Source organism: Mus caroli, chromosome 9 (genome assembly GCF_900094665.2).
Source record: "Mus caroli chromosome 9, CAROLI_EIJ_v1.1, whole genome shotgun sequence".
NCBI classification, from domain to species: domain Eukaryota; kingdom Metazoa; phylum Chordata; class Mammalia; order Rodentia; family Muridae; genus Mus; species Mus caroli.
The window spans coordinates 5,901,056-5,922,742 of NC_034578.1; the positions used below are offsets into that span (position 1 = coordinate 5,901,056).

Genomic DNA, 21,687 nt, shown 5'->3' on the forward strand with positions numbered 1-21,687 from the left:
AGCTTTTGTCTGAGGCAAACCTTCAGACATTACAGGGCTTTATATTCTGGCTTTCTTTTATTTATCTACAACTGTGAAAAACCCATGGATATAAATTAGATATGCTTATGATTCTTAGACTTGGAAAGGGAGTTATGAAATTCACTTGTCTCAGTACCACACCTAGCTAAGGAGCTATGGCAAGCTGTAACTGTGAGAACAGAAGGACTGGTGGTTTGATTATGTTTCATACTAAAGAAAATATAGGCAGCACAAACTGGACTTAGTGGAAAAAATAAAAAAATAAAATAAAATGGAGGATACACAGTTGTGAGTATAGGAAAATGTGGATCTAGGAGGAGTAGGGAGAGGGAGTTCATATGAGCAAAACATGTTGTATGATATTCTCAAAGAACTACTTTTAAAAATGAGAGAAAAATAAAGTGAAGTATGTCAAATGTCTCCTGTTCGCTGACATTCCGGTCTGACTGGTAATGGAATGGCTCCATTGGAAGTGTACGATCTCCTTATTGTTGAAGAGTCAGCACACACATTAATACCCAAAGAACACCATGTACAGTCATCCCTAGTCCTTGCCCACCACAGATGCAGTTTCCCTTCTCCCATCGTGATTGTATTCTCCGTCCTAATTCTGACCTTTAAGCTTAAGCTCATGTAGAGCAGACAACATGCTCCATGAAGTAACATAAATTAGTATAGTTTTATGAGAATCAGTAACATTTATATAGCTTAGTGATTGGTGAATAATAGACAGTAAATGTTCTTGTTTATCTCTACAAGAACAAAAGGTCCTATAATCTTTGTCTGGTTTCCAACAAAATTTGACTATGATAAAAATTAGCAATTAATTTTCTTTCAATTCTTCAAATAACATCTCAGTAAATGACAGCGGCAGTCCTCCAATATATATATCTCCAGACCCAGCTCCTGAGTGCTAGGATTATAGGATATACCCCCATGACTAGTCATCAGTGTGGTATTTTTTTATGTCATTTTGTCCTTGAATTACTTAATGATCCATATAATCTGTATCTTTTATAAAGCATGGGATCAATGATTTTATTTTTATTTCTCATGTGTTCAGACAAGAGTTGGAAACATATTTGGCAGGCAAAGATTACAGTGAGAATAAACTTGGTAAAGCAGAGGCAGAGTCAATATGCGTCTATGGTTTGGAAGAATACAGTCTTTTACACTAGTGACTCCAATTTAAAGTTCACTTACACAGCTTGGAAAGGTATGACGAGAGAGAGAGAGAGAGAGAGAGAGAGAGAGAGAGAGAGAGAGAGAGAGAGAGAGAGAGGAGAGCAGAGATCCTGCCTTTCTGTTTTTGCTTTCTGTACTTGATAGCACCAAGAAGTAGGTAGAGGAAGGATTACCAAGCAAAGTGCTGACTCTACCTGGGCCATGCTTTCAGTTTCAACTTAGGAAGCCACATTACAGACTCTACAATGGAGCTGGGGGCTCTTTAGACAACTATCCTGATAGTAATCCTGCAACAATATCTTTTCTTCAAATTATAGCTTGAAAATCAGTCCAGAAAGTATGGACTGCTGTGCTTGTCGATGCTGTAGTTACTTATGACTTAGGAGACTGACATTTGTTATGGTTTCTAATGATGTAGTGAACTTTTTTTCTTTTTTATTAGATATTTTCTTCATTTACATTTCAAATGCTATCCCCTTTCCTACTTTCCTCTCTGAAAGTGCCCTATACCCTCCCCCAACCCTGCTCCCGAACCCACTCACTCCCAATTCCTGACCCTGGCATACCCCTGTAGTGGGGCATATAATCTCAAGACCAATGGCTTCTCCTCCCATTGATGGTGGACTAGGCCATCCTCTGCTACAAATGCAACTAGAGACACAAGCTCTGGGGGAGGGGGGTACTGGTTAGTCCATATTGTTGTTCCTCCTTTAGGGTTGCAGACCCCTTTAGCTCCTTGGGTACTTTCTCTAGCTCCTTCATTGGGGGCCCTATGATTCATTCAATAGATGACTGTGAGCATCCACTTCTGTATTTGCCAGGCACTGGCATAGCCTCACAAGAGATAGCTATATCAGGGTTCTGTCAGCAAAATCTTTCTAACATATGCAATAGTGTCTGGGTTTGATGGTTGTTTATGGGATGGATCCGTGGGTGGGGCAGTCACTGGATGGCCATTCCTTTTTTCTCAACTCTGAACTTTGTCTCTGTAACTCCTTCCATGGGTATTTTGTTCCCTATTTAAAGGAGGAATGAAATATCCACACTTTGCTCTTCCTTCTTCTTGATTTTCTTGTGTTTTGCAAATTGTATCTTGGATATACTAATTTTCTGGTCTAATATCCACTTATCAGTGAGTGCATATCACGTGTGTTCTTTTGTGATTGGGTTACCTCACTCAGGATGATATCCTCCAGATCGACCCATTTGCCTAAGAATTTCATAAATTCATTGTTTTTAATAGGGGCTTATTACCCCATTGTGTAAATATACCACATTTTCTATATCAATTCCTCTGTTGAGGGGCATCTGGGCTCTTTCCGGCTTCTGGAAATATATAAATTATAAATAAGGCTGCTTTGAAAATAGTGGAGCATTTGTCCTTATTACCAGTTGGAACATCTTCTGGGAATATGCCCAGGAGAGGTATTGCTGGATCTTCCAGTAGTATTATGTCCAATATTCTAAGGAACCGCTAGACTGATTTCCAGAGTGGTTGTACCTGCTTGCAACCCCACCAGCAAAGGAGGAGTGTTCCTCTTTCTCTGCATCCTCCCCAGCATCTGCTATCACCTGAATTTTTGATCTTAGACATTCTGCTGGTGTGAGGTGGAATCTCAGGGTTCTTTTGATTTGCATTTCCCTGATGATTAAGGGTATTGAACATTTTTTCAGGTGCTTCTCAGCCATTCGATATTCCTCAGCTGAGAATTCTTTGTTTAGCTCTGTACCCCATTTTTAAATGGGGTGATTTGAATTTCTGGAGTCCAGCTTCTTGTGCTCTTTGTATATATTTGATATGAGTTCCCTAATAAATTTAGGTTTGGTAAAAATCCTTTCCCAATGTGTTGGTGGACTTTTTGTCCTATTGACAGTATCTTTTGCCTTACAGAAGCTTGGCAATTTTATGATATCCCATTTGTTGTTTCTTGATCTTACAACACAAGCCATTGCTCTTCCGTTCAGGAATTTTTCCCCTGTGCCAATATCTTCGAGGCTCTTCCCCACTTTCTCCTTTTTAAGTTACAGTGTCTCTTCTTTTATATCAAGTTCCGTGATCCACTTAGACTTGAGCTTTGTATGAGGAGATAAGAATGGATCAATTCTCATTCTTCTACATGCTAACTGCCAGTTGAGCCAGCACCATTTACTAAAAATGTTGTCTTTATTCCACTGGGTGGTTTTAGCACCTTTTTCAAAGATCAAGTGACCATAGGTTTGTGAGTTCATTTCTGGGCCTTCAATTCTATCCCATTGATCTACCTGTCTATTGCTGTACCAGCACAATACAGTTTTTTTTAATCACAATTGCTCTGTAGTACAGCTTGAGGTCAGGCATGGTGATTCCCCCAGAGGTTCTTTTATTGTTGAGAAGAGTTTTTGCTATCCCAGGTTTTTTGTTATTCCAGATGAATTTGCAAATTGCTCTTTCTAACTCAGTGAAGAATTGAGTTGGAATTTTGATGGGGATTGCATTGAATTTGTAGATTGCTTTCAGCAAGATAGCCATTTTTACTCTATTAATCCTGCCAATCCATGAGCATGGGAAACCTTTCCATATTCTGAGATCTTCTTTGATTTCTTTCTTCAGAGACTTGAAGTTCTTATCATTACAGATCTTTCACTTCCTTAGTTAGAGTCACACCAAGGTATTTTATATTTTCGTGACTATTGTGAAGGGTGTTGTTTCCCTAAGTTCTTTCCCAGCCTGTTTATCCTTTGTGTAGACAAAGGCTATTGCATTGTTTGAGGTGACTTTATATAAAGCTACTGCACTGAAGTGGTATATCAGGTTTAGGAGTTCTCTGGTGGAATTTTTAGTCACTTAGATATGCTATCTTATCATCTGCAAATAGTGACATTTTGACTTCTTCCTTTCCAATTTGTATCCCCTTGCTCTACTTTTGTTTTCTAATTGCTCTGGCTAGGACTTAAAGTACTATATTGAATAGGTAGGGAGAAGTTGGGCAGCCTCGTCTAGTCCCTGATTTTAGTGGAATTGCTTCAAGTTTCTCTCAATTTAGTTAGATGTTTGCTACTGGTTTGCTGTATATTGTTTTTATTATGTTTAGGTATGGGCCTTGAATTCCTGAGTTTTTAAGACTTTTATAATGAATGGGTTTTGCATTTTGTCAAATGCTGCCTCAGCATCTAATGAAATGATAATGTGGTTTTTGTCTTTGACTTTGTTTATATAGTGAATTGCATTGATAGATTTCCAAGTATTAAAGCATCCCTGCATCCCTGGGATGAAGCCTACTTAATGATGATGGATGATCATTTTGATGTGATCTTGGATTCTTTTGGTGAGAAATTTATTTAGTATTTTTGCATCAATATTCATGAGAGAAATTGGTCTGAAGTTTTCTTTCTTTGTTGGGTTTTTATGTGGTTTAGGTATCAGAGTAATTGTGGCTTCATAGAATGAATTGGGTAGAGTACCTTCTGTTTCTATTTAGTGGAATAGTTTGAGGACAATTGAAGTTAGGTCTTCTTTGAAGGTCTGATAGTACTCTGCACCAACCCCATCTGGTCCTGGGCTTTTTTTGTTTGGGAGACTTTTGGCTACTTCTATTTCTTTAGGGGATATGGGACTGTTTAGATCATTAATCTGATCCTGTTTTAACTTTGATACCTGGTATCTGTCTAGAACATTGTCCATTTCATGCAGGTTTTCCAGTTTTGTTGAGTATAGCCTTTTGTAGTAGGATCTGATGGTGTTTTGGATTTCCTCAGGTTCTGCTGGTATGTTTTCCTTTTCATTTCTCATTTTGTTAATTAGGATACTGTCCCTGTGCCCTCTAATTAATCTGGCTAAAGTTTTATCTATCTTGTTGATTTTCTCAAAGAACCAGCTCCTGGTTTGGTCGATTCTTTGTATAGTTTCTTTTTGTTTGTTTGTTTGTTTGTTTGTTTGTTTGTTCACACTTGGTAGATTTCAGACCCTTGATTATTTCTTGCCATCTACTCCTTTTTGGTGAATTTGTTTCCTTTTGTTCTAGAGATTTTAGGTGTGCTATCAAGCTGCTAGTGTATGCTCTCTCTAGATTCTTTTTGGAGGCACTCAGAGCTATGTGTTTTCTTCTTAGGACCACTTTCATTGTGTCCCATAAAGTTTGGGTAAATTGTGGCTTCTCATTCTTTAAACTCTAAAAAGTCTTTAATGTCTTTCTTTATTTCTTCCTTGACCAACTTATCATTGAGTAGAGTTTTGTTCAGCTTCCACATGAATGTTGGCTTTCTTTTATTTATGTTGTTATTGAAGATCAGCCTTAGTCCATGGTGGTCTGATAGGATGCATGGGACAATTTCAATATTTTTGTATCTGTTGAGGCCTGTTTTGTGACAAATTATATGGTCAATTTTGGAGAAGGTCCCATGAGGTGCTGAGAAGAAGGTATATCCTTTTGTTTTAGGATAAAATGTTCTGTAGATATCTGTTAAGTCCATTTGTTTCATAACTTCTGTTAGTTTCACTGTGTCCCTGTTTAGTTTCTGTTTCCAGGTTCTGTCCATTGATGAAAGTGGTGTGTTGAAGTCTCCCACTATTATTGTGTGAGATGCAATGTGTGTTTTTAGCTTTAAGTTTCTTTAATGAATGTGGATATCCCTGCATTTGAAGCATAGATATTCAGAATTGAGAGTTCATCTTGGATTTCTTGATAACTTTGGGTTGGAAGTCGATTTTATTCGATAGTAGAATGGCTACTCCAGCTTGTTTCTTCAGACCATTTGCTTGGAAAATTTTTGTCCTACCTTTTACTCTGAGGTAGTGTCTGTCTTTGTCCCTGAGGTTCATTTTCTATATGCAGCAAAATGTCTGGTCCTGTTTATATAGCCAGTCTGTTAGTCTATATTTTTTAATTGGGAATTGGGTCCATTTATATTAAGAGGTATTAAAGAAAAATAATTGTTGTTTCCTCTTATTTTTGTTGTTAGAGTTGGGATTCTGTTCTTCTGACTATCTTCTTTTAGGTTTATTGAAGGATTATTTTCTTGCTTTTTCTAGAGTGTCGTTTCTGTCCTTCCTTTGTTTTTGTTTTTGTTTTTTTCCCCCCTTTATTATCCTTTAAAAGGCTGGATTAGTGCAAAGATATTGTATGAGTTTGGTTTTGTCATGGAATACTTTGGTGTCTCCATCTATGATAATTGAGAGTTTTGCTGGGTATAGTAGTCTGGGCTGGCATTTGTATTCTCTTAGGTTCTGTGTAACAGCTGTCCAGGATCTTCTGGCCTTCATAATCTCTGGTGAGAAGTCTGGTGTAATGCTTATAGTTCTGCCTTCATATGTTACTTAACCTTTTCCCCTTACTGCTTTTAATATTCTATCTTTATTTAGTGCATTTGTTCTGATTATTATGTATCAGTAGGAATTTCTTTTCTTCTCCATTATATTTGGAGTTCTGTAGGCTTCTTGTATGTTTATGGGCAACTCTTCTTTATGTTAGGGAAGTTTTCTTCTATTATTTTGATGAAGAAATTTACTGTACCTTTAATTTGAAAATCTTCATTCTCATCTATATTATCTGTAGGTTTGCTCTTCTCATTGTGTCCTGGATTTCCTGGATGTTTTGAGTTAGGGTCTTTTTGTATTTTGCATTTTCTTTGATTGTTGTGTCCATGTTTTCTATCTTCTGCACCTGAGAATCTCTCTTCCATCTCTAGTATGCTGTTGCTGATGCTCGCATCTATGTTTCCTGATTTCTTTCCTAGGATTTAGATCTCCAGAGTTGTCTCCCTTTGGGTTTTGTTTGTTGTTTCTACTTCCATTTTTAGATCTTGTACGGTTTTGTTCAATTCCATCACCTGTTTGGTTGTGTTTTCCTTTAATTCTTTAAGGGATTTTTGTGGTTCCTCTTTAAGGACTTCTACTTGTTTAGCAGTGTTCTCCTGTATTTCTTTAAGTGAGTTATTAGTGTCCTTCTTAAAATCCTCTACCAGCATCATGAGATATGATTTTAAATCCTAATCTTGCTTTTTGGGTCATTTCGGGTATCCAGGACTCACTGTGTTGGTTGTACTGGGTTCTGATGATCTGGAGTGGTCTTGGTTTCTATTAGTCAGATTCTTACATTTGCCTTTCACCATTTGGTAATCTCTGGTTTTAGATGTTCTGGTTGTCTCTGGCTGGAGCTTTTTCCTCCTGTGGTTCTTTTAGTCTCTGTCAGCACTCCTGGGAGTCCAACTCTCTCCTGAGTCCCAATGGTCAGAGCACTCTCTGCAGACAAGCTCTCCTCTGGCACAGATGGTGCACAGAGGTCTGGGTCTCAGCTCTGCCTCCTGGGTGAGGATGAAGGCCCGAAGTAACCCTTTCTAGGAAGCTCTGTTGCTTCTGGGGCCTGCGTGCTCTCCTGTGTGGACTAGTCTCTGAGAAACCGGGGATACAAGATGGCAATCTCACCTGAGTCCCGGGATCAGAGCCTTCCCTGAAGACCAACTCTCCTCTGGAGGGGAATATATGCAGAATTCTGGTGCTCTGTTCTGCCTCCTGGCTGAGGATGAAGGCCCGAAGGGACCCTGTCCAAGAAGCTCTGTTGCTTCTGTGGCCTGCATTCTCTCTTGTGCAGACTGGTCTCTGAGAGACCTGGGATACAAGATCGGTAGTTGAGATTTTTAAGTGTTCAGAAAAGTATGTGTCTCCTACACTTGTCAATGGGGACTAAAACTCTGGACTCATATGACAATGACAGGTGCAGTTCAAACAGCCTGAGAGTAGAGATCTCTGGAGACTGCTGACTAATGGGAACCATGTCTCAGTAACTGTCAATATTTTTATTTGACAGGAACATGGTTATCTGTAGACAATCCTTGTCTGTTTCTTCCATGTAACTTTTACGTGGCCAGTCTGAATTGGATATAACTAACAACTATTCAGTCACTGCTCAAACCGAATCTGAGCCACATGATTCTCACCCACATTCAGTATACAACTACAATTTGTAGAGCTTAAGAAGCAATACTTCAGAAAATGTTGCTGCTGCTACTTTCTCTTCAAGTTACTCATCTAGTATTGACCTTTTGTGTACTACAAATCTTCACTGTGCTGTCTAGAGCACTGTTTCTTTCCTCTTTGCTTCTAAGACATGCTATAACCCATTCTGCCTTTCTGCTATTACTTGACTTGTTTATTCTCTGAAATGATGCATATTTTGTAGGCACCTAGTGAAATCCTGCCCACTCAACAGCTTTTCACATAGCAACTCTTTCTGCTTCATGCTTTTATCCATGTGTTACAACAGACCTGTTCTCACCTTTTTGCATTTGTGCTCTTTTGAGGGTGAAGGATTATATTTGAACTGTATGTCCCCAATGTCACTTAGCTTACAATACTGAATGTTTTTTCTAAAAAAGAATATATTCACTATTTTTTTTGCTAGTCAATATATAGTCATATCATTTGCTCAAAAATATTAGGTAGAATCAGATGGAACATTTATGGATAGATTGCTTGGCTCCTTCTAGTGATGTGTTTGGTAGGGACTCACTCAAAATAAGCCAGTTTTCCAGGTTTGTAAAACAAGTCCTCAGGAAAGAAGACAAGCAAACAAAAGCATTTCATAGCTGTCAGGTCAATTATGTTATTTTTTATGGACTTGACACAATCCCATCTTTTTCTTTTTAGTCCTTTGAAATGCAGTCCCAAGGCCATTGTTTTTGTAAAACATGGCAATGCCCAATATATGCAGATGTTTTACAAAAGCCCTACACAAGTATTTATGTACATTTCCCTATAAACCAATACAAAAAATTATAGAACTCATAAATGAACTAGTTGGAGAGTTAGGACCATGGTTATAATCTGTTGAGATGCTGAATATTAGTTATGGATATTTCCTGACTCTTCACTCTGGAGATTTGGTTAGTTCATTTTACCCTATACTATACTTTTCTAACTCACTGTCCTCATCCCTGTCCTTATGTCTCGACTGCAGCATCAGCAGTTCTAGTACAGCTGGAGACATCTAGATCCTCAGACAAGGATGTCCTCTGTGTTGTCCCTGGTACAATGGTAGGCTTTTTGACCCCTACAGACCCCAATGTTCCAGTTGCATATTACTCCTGTGTCATGGGTTCAGACATCAGAGTAGGTCTTAACTAACCATACTTTTCTTCCTGCACCCTTGAATTTCAGAGACTCCCCTCTGACCCTTGAGTAGAAGCAGCAATTTACAGCCCCATTTCTTAAATTCTAGAGCACTGTGATCATCTAGACATGGATCTGAATGGCAGCAATGTTGGAAAGAACCTCATCATATTCTCTCTCTCTCTCTCTCTCTCTCTCTCTCTCTCTCTCTCTCTCTCTCTTTCTTTCAGTTTTTCCTAGTCAAACAGTGGTGTACTCTCCAGCCTATATTCTTGATACCTGCCAGGGTTTAAAATACCTAGTAAGCAATAGTTTTTATACTTCCCAGATCCACTTTTACAAAATATTTTAAGCACACACATATTTCTAGAAATCATTACAAATGTGCTAAAACCACAAGTCTTATATTGCCTTAAAGCTAGAGCATTTTTCACTGAAAGATTAATTTTAATATGGCTTATAACTATGAATCAGGTTGTTACAGAAAAGGAGGTTTTTGACCCCTTCATAAAAAGATAGTCATTTGTGAAAAAATATCAAAGATATTAATTTATAAAATTAATATCAGCCCAAAATAGTCATACCTAAGAAGCAAAAATAAAAATTCTTTTATCTTTTAATGTTTCAAAATCAATTTCCCTCTTGCTATTTAAAATGTAGGACATATTTCTATATAGAAAATTATTGATGATTTCACACATATATTTTTACTTTATATATTTTATTGGTCAAAATCAATATTTAAAGCTAATCTTGAGAAGATATACTTTTATCAGTTTATTTTTGTTGTATATGTAATTTTTTTTGGTTCTGCTTAATGATGAGATAAAAATCCTATAGAGAAAAATTAAGTCAATGGACAGAAAAACCCATGTAAGTTTTAAAATACTAAATTTGACACAATCTAAATATTTTATACACAACTTAGTCAATATAACTACTTACTCATTGAAATGATTAATAATTCAGTTGGCAAGAGCTTTTGACATATCTTTTTTTTCCCCTCTTAGCTGTAAAGTAAACTTGGATAATTTGGAAGAACATTTTTAATTTGGGTCATACTGACAAATGCAATAACAGCCATTTCCCCTTTTTACATGAAAGGATATGAAGGAAGTCTAAATTGGGAAGGAGCTCAGAAGTTATCTGGTCCAGATTTTCATTTTCTGTTGTGAGAAGGAGGTTAAAGGAAGTGCCTGTGGTTGATAAGGGATAGAATTGGACTTCATTCAACAAATTTACAACTTTTGGTCTAAGACTATTTCTTTTTATTATATCACAGAATCTTTATGCTAAGTCCAAAACAACGTTGGTTTCACAATTTAGATTCATTATCATTATAGCTTCCTGATGTTTCTCAAAATATTTTTAATAAAAAACAAAGCTACCCTGATATTCACAATAACATTTTAGATTATATTCTTAGGTAGAAATCTAGTTGAGCCAAATTTGCCAGTTATTATAGAAAATAAGTCTGGCCTACATCACTGCCTTCATCATATGTTCTATGGTCTTTCTCCCTCTGGCACTAAGTTGCTCTTTGACTCAATGAGTCCATGGAGCAGGGGCCTTCTCTTCCTTCTTTATGGAGTTCAGAAACTGGTGGTCTGCACTCTGCAGTGCACATGATTTCTCTCTCCATGTGCTCACTTACCATACACATATGTAACATTCAATATCACTAAAATACAGAGATTGCACAGATAAGACACATTCATGTCTGTGAATGTTTATTGAAAACTGGGGAATATGTATGGCTATGGGTTGCAGATACAATCTTAATAGCTAAGGAGCAATTGATGAGCTTCCAGAAGCTACTATTTCTTTTTTTTTTAATCTTCTTTATAATTTTAATTTTTATTGAGAATAGATTTTTTAAATGCCATACCATCTGATCTTGATTCTTAAGTAACAAGACAGACTCACTTATTTTCTGCATTATAGTTACTGTTGACACTTCCTTAAAGAGGAGTGTAGCTTCTTTATGTAGCAATACAACTTCTCAAAACAACATGAAAATAGCAACATTATCCTTAAACTAATATAGCAAGGGCAAAAACAAAACAAACAAACAAGCCAACAAACAAAACCAGACTCACATATAAATAAACTTCAGAAATCCTGCTGGAGTTTGAAATGCTATTTTCAATTTATAGCAGAAAATAAGTCATTGTATTAATTACATGGAATTTTCCCTATGTTTTCTTGACCCTTCATAAATAAAACAATTATATGTTTAAGTCAAAACATGTAAAATTACTACTCAAGAATCAAAGAAGCAAAAGTATATAAACTTACAGCCCTGATGCTTTCAAAATGTCCGCCTTCTTTCTCAAAATCAATAGGTTGCCCTTTTAGTGTCCAGTAGAAAGTAACGTCCAAACTGGCGTCGTGGATAGCTTTACAGTTGAGGACAATGCTCTCTCCAACAGTTAACTCTGTTCTTTTAGGAGTAAGCTCTATCCTTGTGGGTTCTATTGGGGGTAAAACACATGCAGTAATATAATCACCTCCATACACCTCATATCCTCCCAAACTGTAGAAAAAGCTTAAACATGAAACATGTACAGTTGCAACAGATTTTTATTTTATATCTTCAACTACATCATCAAACTAAAATAGGGTTTTATTCTTTTAGCAGCTGCACATTTTACTATAATTTTCTAAGGAATTAATGATCTTGAACTTTGTATTATGATTAGGCTTTAACTTGAGCAAAATGATAAAAGATTCTAAAACTAGAATCAAGCGCTAGACAGGTTAGACAGTGAAGAGCACTTGCTATTCTTGCAGAGGACCAGGTTCAGTTCCAAGGACAGCTCATAACTCTCTGTAACTGTGCTCTAGGGAATATGATATCTTTTTTCTTATAGCTATGGGTGCCAGGCATGCATGTTGTATACATACACACATGTGGACAAAACATCTATACATGTAAAATAAAATGTATAACAGCTAGAAGCAACTTTTTGCCCCATGGAGGAAAACACACACACAAGAAAGAAGAATCTGGAGCCTCTCTGATAATTTTATAGATGTGTAAATAAAGGAATCTATAATCAGAGGGTAGAATGCACGGGAGATTTGTTTTTATAATGTATTACAGCGTAAAATGCAAGGACTCTCTCCCATACTATTTCAATAAGTTAAAAATGTAATGACTTGTGTTGTGCTAGATAAAACCCTCTATGATCTGAGGAGAGTTAGAAGAGTCACTGTCTGTATAATTATAAAATATCATTATTGATACTTTGCGGTTTACATACACAAAACCTTTAAAAAGCTAAGTGGTCATGGTTTTAGTTCAGCAACAATATTCTAACTGCTTACTAGTGACAAATTGAATTTCAAAAACTGACATTTTAATATTATTCTATGGTATTAGAGGAACCTTGAACCAATAAAATGGAATCAGTCATACAACCAAAAATTAAGGTTAAATGACTGTGATATGATGTGTTGTGAATAACGTAAAGCCAGAATGGAGACAGGCTTTTGTTTTCTCTCTCCTCTCCCCCCTAGGAATCCTAGTGTGAACAGGGAAAGACATGGGCAAGCCGTTTATCACAAGCTTCATTTTCTTCTATACTCTTTCAATTGTGAGAGGGCACTCTCATAAGAAAACACTGCTTCTGGCTACCTATGGGGTCTTTTCATGCCTAACCTCCCTCAGAGCAGTTCTGAGAAAAATGCAAGTGGAGGGCAAGTGTGACACTATAAGATTAAGTGTGACCTCAGGTCACACTGTGCTTGTGACTCTAAATCATGGCTTTGTCAGACAGGACAGGTAAACACATGTGCTGTAACTGAAGGATTGTGGGGACAGACAATTTCTGAGTATCTGAATTTCTCACTTCATTCTCAGTTAAGGAAGAATATTTACCATTGATAAAATGTTTGTAGATCCATCATTACCTTATCAGAAGATAGGAACCTTATCACAGGTGGAAACAGACAAGACTGGGCCACTGGGTTGGATACCAGTAGTGTTTGATATAAATGGAATTTTATAACTAAAATACTGGGATCAAAGTTGGGAGCCATTGTTCCCATCTCTGTTTCCAGTCTTTTAATGATGGAAGTGGAATTTTGTGTTAGTTCTGTGTTTCTAACAACCTTTAAAACTGAGCCGTTTATGCCAATCAATGCAAACACATGTATACACACATTGTATTTACTTTACTTTATTTTTTTTTTTCTGATGATAAGGCTAGGAAGCCAAAGCTGTAAAGCATCAGGCATGCTTTTCTGTTCTCTTACCTTTGACAGACAGGGAAGCTATAATCTCTGCAGAGCCGAAGATGTTCACCCCTTGGCAAATGTACTTCCCCTCATCTGCTTTAGAAGCATTTAGGATCCGCAGGCTTCCGTCTGGAAGAATAGCTATTCTGAAAATTATTAAAAAAGTGTTTGTTCCCATTTCAATTCAAAGCAACTAACTGGCAAGAACTTCTGATGAAGTCTAATCCGTCTCTCAGGTGAGAGATTAGATTATAAGTACAAGGAAGGATCCCTGTTGAAAATAAGAAGTGATAGATGTTTGCTATGCTTCACAACTGGATGTGATAAACTCATTTAATATCTTCTTTTATCCAAAAGATGAAGAAACTTGCAAGTTACTTCTCTCTTGATAATTTTGACAGTTAATTTTAAAAATGGCAGGGAAAGGTAACCCTGAATTTAGCTGTTATAGCTTGATACTCTAATATCACCTAGTCATATTTTAATACCAAACTTAGATATTTCACCTTAAACCAAAGATGACCTCAAACATCAAATAGAAAAAGAAACAGGATAAAAACACAGAGGAAAGCTCATACAGACATAAAGTCCACTGGACACAGCTGAGCAGTGATTATTTTCTGCTCTAGCACCATGCTGGGTGAAAGGCATGGAAACGTGGCCTGCTAACTGGGCTGTTCACACTGTCCTCTCTAGTGTAAGAATGTGATAGTCAAGTCTGCAACTGGGCTCTTATATGACCTTTGGTAAAAGTAGACCTTCAGTTTTCCATAAGGTGACAAATTAAGGCATTATTAAAAGTTTTAGAAGCTCAGTGCAAATGAGGTTGACATTTGCAATGACCACATAATCCTATGTATTTATCATTCCGGGAATTTATGCACTTCAGATTTAATTAGCACTTTAGTCCTTTCTTCCCTTACATGCTTGTGAAATGTAATCCACTCTTTTGCCAGCACAGCAACCTGCACAAGATGCTTGAAGTGAAGAAGCAACCTTTAGTCTTTAGGTGGTATGTTATTAGACTCTAGACCAACTGCTTTAGCAACCAGGAAGTCACAGACTGGCTGCAAGAGTATGAAACAGTGGCATTAGTGAATCTAAAACTCCAGAATTAACCCTCGGGCTTCTGACAACCACTTACTCCATGGCATGATCGATCGTAACCCTAACCTGTGAAGACTAGAGAGAAATGCCTTGAGCTTGGTTTACTGAGCTACTTCATGTTCTTCTGGGATGTGTGTGTTCAGTTTGGCTTGTCACCAAGGGCTGACTGCTATATAGATCTTTGAACATCATAACAATTGATGAAGGACTCTAGGCTATTAAAAGGTAGTGTCTAATGAATTGCATGGATAAAGATACCAGATTAAACTGTATTGTTTTAAATATAGCCTACTCTTGATGGGCAAGATGAAAGAATGAAGAAGTACTCTGAATCACAACAGACTACGAATGGAGAAGCTTGTCTTCTAGTTCATCTAGAAAGAGACTACATTAAATCCATGGAAAATACAGAGCCTATAAACACCACATAATATGTGGTAGAAGTAATGACTCAGCAGTTAAAAGTACTTGCTGCACATGAAGAGGACCTGCTAGCACCTCTACGTGTGAGCTCACAATTGCCTCCAGGAGAAATGATGCCCTCATTTTAGACATACACACATACACACACACAAACATACAGAGAGAGAGAGAAAGACTCACATATGCATATTATGCATATTATGCATATAACTAAAACCAAAATATTATTAAAGGTTATATAATCCCTCACACATGCATATGTATCCATAATTAAAAATAAAACAATTATTTTTAAGGTTACACAATCCTTCAAGGTAGACAATGTAAAGCTATATTTATTATTTAGAAAGTGCTCATTTATTTTGTAACAAGGAAATGCTGAATTTATTCCAGTATATCTTCATTAAATATCTAGTAAAATATATATATTTGAAAGCAAAAATATACTTTTGTACACATAACTCCATATTTCAAATGAATTCATTTACTATAATTTTCATAGATGATTAGTATCTTGAAAATATTTAGATTTTACAAACTTGAAGAAAAATATAACAATAGAGAAGTTTGGCTTCAAAGTTCATCTGTTTTAAGGAAATATATGGATGTCAGATATTGGCAGTATTCTAGCTCTTGATTTAAGATGAGTGAGAGCTCATTGACAAAAAATATCCTAATTCCCTTTCGTTTGCTGTGATAAATTACCCTGACCAAAAAAAAAAAAAAAAGAAAGAAAGAAAAGAAAAAAAAAGAAAAAAATTAAGTCATGGAAGAAAACTTTAGCTCACAATTCTCGGTCACTGTCCATCATAGAGCTCAAAGGCAGTAGTTACATTCGCACCCAAGAGCAGAGAAAGGATGGATGTATGCATCTCTGCCAGTATTCAGCTTGTTTTCAACACTTTTACAGCCCAGGATCCCCCTCCCCAAGGAATGGTGCTACTCACAATGGGCTGGGTCTTTATACATCGATTAACATAGTTAAATAACCCCCACAAACATAGCCACAGGCCAACCTGATCTAAACAATTACTTACTGAAAATATTTTCTCAGGTTATTCTAGATTATATCAAATTAATAATTAAAATCAAACATCAAATTAAGTAACAGATCTTTCTTTTAAAAAATGAGGTATGAATATGCCTGTACTTTGGACTACTAGTCTACTAGGAAGAATGAAGATTTTGAATGCTGAGATATTCATCCTTTAAATAGGAGTATCTGGCATTTAACTAAAATCTTATCTTCTTCTTTAAAATGTAAATCTTCACCTGTTTTTTTTTTTCTAACTTGGAAAAGATAAAGCAGATAATGAATATGATTTACAATCATAATGTCTGGCTACCACACACATAATTACTGAGGTAACTGAAGACTAAATTAATATTTCCAGCTTCATTATCTTCTCTTTCTTGTTACTATTTGACTGCTACATTTTGAGATGTCCAGATTTGGGGATGAATCATGCTAAGACATCTTGGACTGGGAGTTGGATATCAAAGGGGTCAGAGAAGAAGCCAGCCAGCATATTACCTTGATGTCAAGCCCTCCTAGCTCTCATTTCTAGATTCCATGAGTTTGTTCTCACCTACTATTAATGCCTGTATCTCTGTCTTGTTAATCTGCCCAATGCAGGCCTTAGGCTCATAGGACAAAGGGATAAGAACTTGATGTGTGTGTTTACTTCCACGGACAGTTCCATTTTCCCCTTGCATCTTCTGTTGGCACATCCTCACTTACTGTAGATCTTTCCACATAGACTGTTTATCTAAAGAAACTTCACCTATTCTAATTCAGCATCCAGAGAGTGAAGGATGGGCCAGGGATACGATCTGCCAGATTAGAGTATTTTCTGAGTGACCTGCTTCCTCAAACCTATGTACTGCCTCCTAGTTGCTCCCAAGTCAACAAAGACTGTACTAATAGTACTACTAAATTATAAATGTGTCAACCTAGTCATGACACCAGCATTTTCATGATGTGATAACCTCTTTGTAGTGTCAATACTTGAACAAGAGCCTTGAATATGCCTAGTGTGTGACCCCTGACAGCAATTAGGCTTTCTTTTATAAAGCTTGATCTCCCCCCCCTCAGTCCCTGCTCTGCCCAGTGCCCTCACCATCCCATTACCTTGTATTTCTTCACCTTCTTTCTTTTACTTTTCTCCCTCTGCTTTTGAAATTTATTTTATTTTTAACACATTGCTATCTTTTTCCTAGTTTTCTTTTACTGAAAATGGACTTTTTCATACATTGTATCCTGATTGCGGTTTCTCTCCCTGAACTCCTGTGATATTCTCCCCACCACCTCTCCCAGCTACACCCACACTCTTTCTGCCTCTTCTTAGAAAACAGATGTGCATCCTAAAAAACAATAACAAACTAAGATAAAGCAAAACAGAAGAAAATAAAATTTATTGGTAACAGTACTTGTGCATGGAAATGAACGAAAAATAAAGAAAGAAAGAGAAGGGAAAGAAGAGGAGAGATTAGAGAGTTGTCTTTCTGTTCTGCTAAGGTCACAGATGTAGTATATTTGGACACTATCCTACAGAATTCTTTAACCTAATTCTCTCATAAAAGTCATAGCTCAGATATCCACATGGTATGAATTTGTGGAGCACCCAGCTTCATTTGTGGTACTTCTTGCCTCTACTCTTCACATTCCTCAGTTAAATTTGTTGTCCTTTTCCTTTTTAACACATGACACCTTTCTAAGAAGTGAGGGCATAATGGCACAGGTATCCCTCTCCATCAGGCTGCGTTTGTCTCTCTTCCCACAGCATTTCTGAGAACACACTGGTGAAGCTCTTAGGGGTCAGTTTCCTGGGCAAAGCATAGAAATAGGAATGATTCTGGATAAGAGAAGGACACATGGTCAACATATATAACAATACGTACAGATGGTGAAATGCAATCCCGTGTCATCGGATTTTACAGGAGAATGAGTAAGTTGGGTAGTCAAACCTCATTTTACAAATTGAAAAACTCTAAAGCAAGGAAATAAAAATGATGTGTGAGCCCATCAGTTACTAAATGAAGAAAAAGCTATCAAGGATTCCTATGTTGCTCAGCAGTAAATGACTGTGACAGGTTTCTCTTGCTGCAGAGTATAAAATAAACTTAAAAGGAAAATACCTTTCAAGTCTATGTTAGTTATTTCCTCCTTTAGAATCAGAAGGATGGAGTGCCTAGCTGAATTCTCTGCTTAAAGTTTCCCAAATGTTCAGTGGAATCCAGGTGTGGCCACAGTAGGATTTTACCCATTTTGCTGGTGAGAATTGCTTTCCAAGCTCATTTCTATTTTGAGAAGAATTTATGGCTATTCATGCTGCTGTTTGCTTCTCCTTGGCTTTCAGTTGGGTACTGCTCTAGGATTACAAAAGCTTCTTGAATTTATTCAGATTTCCACAAGATTATATTATATTGTATTATGTATATAATATCTCAGAATCTTTAGTGATTTATTAGTATTATAAGTTTTTAAGCCAGAGATCATTGTGTTCCATTTGCTGCCATATACTCATATCCTCCATGTGTTATTTCAAGCAGCTACTTAATTTCTTTAACTGTTAAGATTTGCTCTGTAAAACCTAAATAGTTCTTTTAAAGTGTTTGCTAGATAATATATGTAAGTTATTATTCTTCATCTGAGCTCACTGTGGGAGAACAGAGGAGAGGTGGTCACCAAGTGTGAAAGAATAGAGGAGATGCAGTCACCAAGGTGAGAAGGTGAATGAAGTCGTGAAGAACTAAAAGGTCCATTTCAGGGAAGCAGAGAATAGGGCATGGGGAACACAAGATGTGGAAAGATGAGACAAAAGAATAAGCTTGGTATAGTAGGAGTATAACATGGCTTCTCAAAACAAAGCAGGCTAAACTAATAGCTCTTACCTGTGTCCTCCAATTGGTCTAAGACAATCTTTAAACATCTATACAGACTGAATGAGCTTTCCATATTCTCCTGTTCTATACTGCTACCTGGAAATAGCTTGGGTTCCTTATGAAGTATATAGTGTTGGCCATCAGGCACATCATAGAACTCTCAACTATTTCAAAGGCTTTATTGAGTTATGAGGCATGCCAGAAGCTTGTATATTTAACACATATTGGAGAGTTCTTATATGTAAGTGGTAGGTCATGTCAGCTTTATGATGATTAGAGAGTAAATATAGGTGTCACCCCAAAGGCCCACTGTGCTTCTTTCAATATCACCCTGAAGGCCTACTGTGTCCCTCTCAATGTCACTTCCAGCTCCTGTCCATACCACCCTATACCAGATAGATACCTGCTTGTTTGCTTTCTACTGCTTTAGTTTGCATTTTTCTATACTTGAAATACATAATGTTGGCCATCAGGAACATCCGTGGACAGCTGAAAGTGATAGACTATACGCATGCTTTCTAATCGTAGCCACCTCTTAATAGTTCAAATCTTCCTCAACCAAACACTTGCCACTCCCTATCTCATTCCTACAGTGAAGCCTTAGACAAAGGAAGGTATTACCCCATCCCTCACACATACAGAGAGGCACATTGCCTCAGGCCATCTACACTTGGTATATAGATGGCAGCTCCTTTTTACATGAAGGAGCCCAACGAGCTGGCTATGCTACAGTGTCAGATAAGGAAGTGATTGAGACATGGACCCTCCAGACTCACACCACTAATCAACAGGCTAAACTAATAGCTCTTACCTGTGTCCTCCAATTGGTCTAAGACAATCTCTAAACATCTATACAGACTGAATGAGCTTTCCACATTCTCCTGTTCTATACTGCTACCTGGAAATAGCTTGGGTTCCTTATGAAGTACATAGTGTTGGCCATCAGGCACATCATAGTAGTGGATCTGCAAACCAAATTATGGCTATAGCAAAAACTTCCCATCTCCCCACAGCTGTTCCAATGGTCCACTGCCAATCTCAGCAGATGGATAACTCTATTATATTCAAGGGAACACTGGGCTGTTGAGGCAGCTAGAACCTCAGCCCTTGGGAGATTTGTTTCACCCACCACAGGGCATTCTCACAGCACAACCACTATCCACTCTGTCATCCACTGACTCTTGTCAGACTCTGTCTAATCTCTACCTGTACTTTCATCCTAACAGCCAAGCCTTAAATTACTTTGTTAAAACTCACCTATAGCCTACCTCTTGTGTTTCTTAAAATCTATCAGTGCCTTTTGCAAGTCTGTCAGATGTCAGACCACAACTCCAGGTATCATAGCCCCCTTTTCCCACCCACTAGGCTAGAGGTTTCCTCCTGGAATTGACTGGCAACTTGCCTACTATGAAACTTGTGAAGTACCCCCTGGTTTTGGTGGACACCATCTCAGCATAGGAAGAAGCATTCCCCTCCACCCAAAAGGAGCTCAGTCTCTGATCTTCTACATGAAGTCATCCCTCAATTTGGAATCCCAGTCTCCCTCTAGTCAGACATGGTCCTCAATTCACCTCCCAAATTTCTCAAACCCTATCTAAAACCCTCAACACATTCCTTTTCACATTCCATACCACCTTCAGTACTCAGGAAAGATAGAATGGACTAACTAGTCCTTAAAAACTACCCTTGTCAAACTGTTACAAGAACGTCTCCTAGATAGGGTAAAATTCCTATGGCTAGACCTTTTCAGGATATAGGCTCTTCTCAAGTGACTTCTTTTCATTTCACTTTTTGAGCTCATGGATGGACATTTGGTTCTTACCCTCATCTTTTACGAACCCCCCCTCCCTGATCACCTACGTACTCCCTTTGTAATCTCTGCTCCCTCCTATGGAACTTTACTGACCACCATCTACCACAGCCACATACTATCTCATGTCTATTCCCTATCAACATTGGTGATCAGGTACTTCTCTCTTCTCCAGACAATTACTCCTCACCTTTTTCCCCTAAATGGGAGGGTCCCTTCAAGGTAATTCTTGTGACACCCCACAGCTATAAAGATTGGGGGATTCTAATGGGTTCACCTGCTTACCTCAAGCCCCTCACTCCTCCACCTTAAAATAATACTTCTTACACATCAACCTCAACAGGACCCTGCTCCCTTAAGAGAATGTTGGGACAAACCACCTTGTTCCCAACCCCAGAAAAATGAGGCTCCACTCTGACAGCTATGCTCAACGCCGCTGTATTAAACATAGACTTCTCTTCCTCCTCCCCTGCTTTTCATTTCCATCCAAGGTAACCCTTAAATCTGGAGGTTTGAGGTTCAGAAACCCCCACTTATAATAAACGGTCTCTTTAAATAGGGTCAGAAAATTGTTCTAGAGTCCGATGCCAGGAGACAAAAAAATTGCCATTACCCCTATATCTGCAATCCCTTCTAAATATTATCACCTCTTTGTCTGCTTCATTTTTTACTAGATAAAGGATTATTATAAGAAATGGCCAGATAATTTGACAAAATCCAACACCCATTCATGATAAAAGTCTTGGAAAAATCAGGAATTCAAGGTCCATACCTAAACATGATAAAAGCAATATACAGCAAACCAGTAGCCAACATCAAAGTAAATGGTGAAAAGCTGGAAGCAATCCCACTAAAATCAGGGACTAGACAAGGCTGCCCACTCTCTCCCTACCTATTCAACATTGTACTTGAAGTCCTAGCCAGAGCAATT

At 37.6% G+C, this 21,687-nt stretch overlaps 1 protein-coding gene across 11 annotated transcripts in view; it reads right to left on the bottom strand.

The window, feature by feature from the left end:
• Cntn5 (contactin 5) overlaps positions 1–21,687 on the bottom strand; it is a 1,179,522-nt gene that overhangs the window by 160,178 nt on the left and 997,657 nt on the right. For all 11 annotated transcript variants that reach the window (XM_021171282.2, XM_029481828.1, XM_029481827.1 and 8 more), the window contains 2 exons: positions 13,550–13,677; positions 11,588–11,763 (listed from right to left, as the gene is read on the bottom strand). In XM_021171282.2, the coding sequence (XP_021026941.1) occupies positions 11,588–11,763; positions 13,550–13,677 (304 nt within the window). The remainder of the gene's footprint in view (positions 1–11,587; positions 11,764–13,549; positions 13,678–21,687) is intronic.